The 3,218-nt window shown below is 45.0% G+C and overlaps 1 protein-coding gene across 2 annotated transcripts in view; it reads right to left on the bottom strand.

The window, feature by feature from the left end:
- The window catches only part of kctd15b (potassium channel tetramerization domain containing 15b), a 28,656-nt gene extending 25,506 nt beyond the window's left edge, over nt 1-3,150 (bottom strand). Inside the window, exon 1 of one of the 2 annotated variants that reach the window (XM_023429729.2) lies at nt 2,267-3,150. In XM_023429729.2, the coding sequence (XP_023285497.1) occupies nt 2,267-2,275 (9 nt within the window). In that variant the 5' untranslated portion in view covers nt 2,276-3,150. Of the gene's footprint in view, nt 1-1,912; nt 2,241-2,266 lie in introns of those variants that run through there. The other variant, XM_023429728.2, reaches the window with a different exon arrangement.
- Nucleotides 3,151-3,218: the final 68 nt, after the last annotated feature.

Below are 3,218 nucleotides of genomic sequence, written 5' to 3'. Positions count from 1 at the left end.
GAGGGGGGGGGGGCAACTTTTCCTTGTAACACACACATACATTCAACACACAAAAGATTAAGATGATCGCATGACATGTAACTACAGACGCTTGTGATCTAAGCTGCGGCACATGGGGAATAACTTTATAACTACACACAGACATTCACAGGCCAAACAATGAAGTGTCATCATACTCCGTGTGAGCTGCGGCTCAGTATCAGAAGATTAATGTTTGAAATCGTCGTACAAAAATAATAAATGCCTGAGTCTACAGAGCGATAGGCTGCAGTCTGTGGAGGTGACTGGCGGCAGTTTGTTGGGAGCACGCTGGTGCAGTCCGGGGTCAGCGCGGAGCTGATTCTGATTAGCTGATCAAATGTGGAGAGAAAATATTTTGAATTCACTTCGATACGCCGCCATTTGATCCCGCGATGCTTCTGGACAAAGCGGAGGACGCGTTTGTCTCCAGATCACTCGTGCGTAATTTGTTTGCCAACAGCTGCAGGTGAACCACCCAACATCAGTTTGGCCACTTTATAATGTGACACGGTGCAAATCTTAGAAGGAGTAAATCATGATGGAGTGGGTGAGGTCACATGAGGAGCTGTTTTGAAGGAAGGTAATAAATTTATGATGCTGTGAAACTACTTTTTGGGTTTTCCCAATGATCACTGACTAAAGGTCACAGTTTATCCTGACTCATCTGTTACTCCTCGGGCTGTGGTTGGATCACAAACCTTCCCTGACGCAGTTAAGGCAAAAATGTATACGTTGAGCTTCACAGCGCAGCTGCATAACTGGCTTTAAACAGATTACCATAAAACAATTTTAGCCTCCAGTAAATCAGCACAATCGATCAGTTTTGCTGTTGCACATATGAACTGGTTTACAGTCATGGCTGGGAAACTGAAGGCCGTTTGTGAAAGTCCAGATCATCCCTGCGGCTCATGAGAGAAGCAGCCGCGGGCCACGGAGAGAGACTGGAGCTTTGTTTTTTCCAGGGTGGTGTCCGCCTCACAGCAGTATCATGTTCGTTTAATACGATTACAGGAGGACGGGATTACATTTCAAATCCCAGGAAAAGAAGGAAAAAACTTGGAAAGACTTAAGAAGTTTGGAGAAGGCTACACACCGGGCTGTCCCACCACTGCTCTCTCTCTCTCTCTCTCTCTCTCTCTCTCTCTCTCTCTCTCTCTCAACCAATCAGTCAATTAACCAATTAAATCACAGTATGTATGGACCTATAAAAAAAGGACCAAGTGGAAAAAAATAGATCCATAAATCCTCGAAATCTTCATCAATCACAATTTTTAATCATTTCAACATTCTGTCTCTCTTGATCCCTCTCTCTCTTCATCACACAAACACACACACACACACACACACACACACACACACGCACGCACACACCATGTATGATAAATTCCTCCACAAAATCCCAGCAGCTGTAAAGGCATCAACTTTCTCCTCAGAGCTGCAGTGCTGTCGCTGCTCCCCTCCACTGACCCTGATCAGACACTGACGCCGATTTCACACTCGTGACATTAACATCAGAGCACTGCGATCGCCCACAATTCAAATAAATAACCATACACAAGGGGAAACATTTAGATAGGAAAACAATGCGATACAACATCCCACTCCACAGGAACACTGCAAGCCAGTGTGCTCTGCCTTTAATTCGCCCAAAAGCTCAATATGGCGTCTTGTTCCTGCTGTACAATTAAAAGCATAATCCCGACACGTGTAATTCATAACCCGTTTGATAAAAAGCACACGTGTTAAGTGTCCAGTCTGTGAGAAAAGAGAGGAGGGGGGACTTCACGTTACTCTCCAGCACCAGTTCAACTAATCTCTTCGAAAACTGTAAAGACTATCCCTTACTGTGCGTAAAAACATTGCATTCGGTAATATTGAAAATTCACCCTACCGTTTCAAACATTGTAGGGAGTCCAGAAGAAATCCGGTGCCGGTGGCCAGTCCCAGCTGCTGCTCGCGTAAACCCCCCAAAATTTCAAATATTTTCTCCAAATGCCCTCGACACAACTACACCACCATCCAGCTCCAGCACGAACCTATATACTGCCGCACGGAACAGCCAAGTCTTTGCTCTGTATCCCACACACAAAACTGTTTTTTTTTTTTTTTTTGAAAAACACTAGGTTGCGGTCGGGATGGACTGCTTGCAAAGAGACTCTGTGGCTTTAAAGGCTCTATTGCAAGGCTGGATCGACCTGTCCCCACCAAGCTTCTTTGTACCAAAGCGCACAGGAAGCGTCCTTACCTTGAACATAGATGAGATGATCTCCTTCCCCTTCTCTGCTCTTATTTGGATACGCGTAAAAATGTGCGCTCTTGTTGGAATCCTGCTTCGTATTTCAGCTTCTTGTCTGCCTTTTTGCCTAAATGAAACTGCCCCTGTGGTTTGTTATGAGAAGAAGAAAGCCAATAATCCGTCTCTAAATAACAGAGCAGAGCTAAAAAAGAAAATTCTTGCTCCGGGCTGCCCAAGCGCCTCTGGGCCACGGATTAGGCTACAATTAGCTCAACTCCACTCTCTCGCCCAGGCAATTTTCTCAAGGAAGAAAACGTGATACCCCCTATTCCCGAAATTGTGACTGCACAGATATAATAACTTATCTAATTTTTTCCGGCAAAAAAAGTAGACCGTTCCCCTTAACGGTGTGAAGTTGTGATTTAGAGGGTGAAGGAAACCTAAGAGGCAACTGTCAGTCGCTCAATAGATTTAGAGCAGCAAAAAGCAGATTTTAATCATTGTCATTTCGTCTGATGTAATAGTTCCCCAGGCAGTTCCAGCTAGCAGGCATACATTTCCATCTCCATCTCCAGCCTAAATTTAAAGTTTAAAGCCAGGCGGGCTGCCATAGTCCTTCACTCAGGCAACATCGCCTCTAATAAAGGAGCAGTAACTTGTTGATAAAGTCTCAGTAAAAAAATATGTTGAAAATGAAGAGATATCCTTGAACCAATATGTTTCATGCGGTGATTTTCCCCCGTGTCCCTGCTCTCTCTTCCTCTCCCTCTCTTTCTTGCCTTAATGTCTGGAGTTGTAACGCCAAATTTCCTGCAGGCCATTAAAATCAAATGACGTCTATGGACATGCATGCATGCTGCTGCAGAAAGCGCCCTCACAACCTGCCTGCAGCCAAATGCGCCATTTCAATTATAGCGCAGGGCTTAGATGGAGATATCTGCCCAGAACAACCCCCCCCCCC

The sequence above is a fragment of the Seriola lalandi genome, unplaced genomic scaffold (assembly GCF_002814215.2).
Source record: "Seriola lalandi dorsalis isolate HSWRI2012SDOR001 ecotype SW California unplaced genomic scaffold, Sedor1 jcf7180002054898, whole genome shotgun sequence".
NCBI lineage: Eukaryota > Metazoa > Chordata > Actinopteri > Carangiformes > Carangidae > Seriola > Seriola lalandi.
The sequence above is the reverse complement of the archived record's forward strand: the minus strand, read 5'-3'. Positions and strand labels throughout refer to the sequence as shown.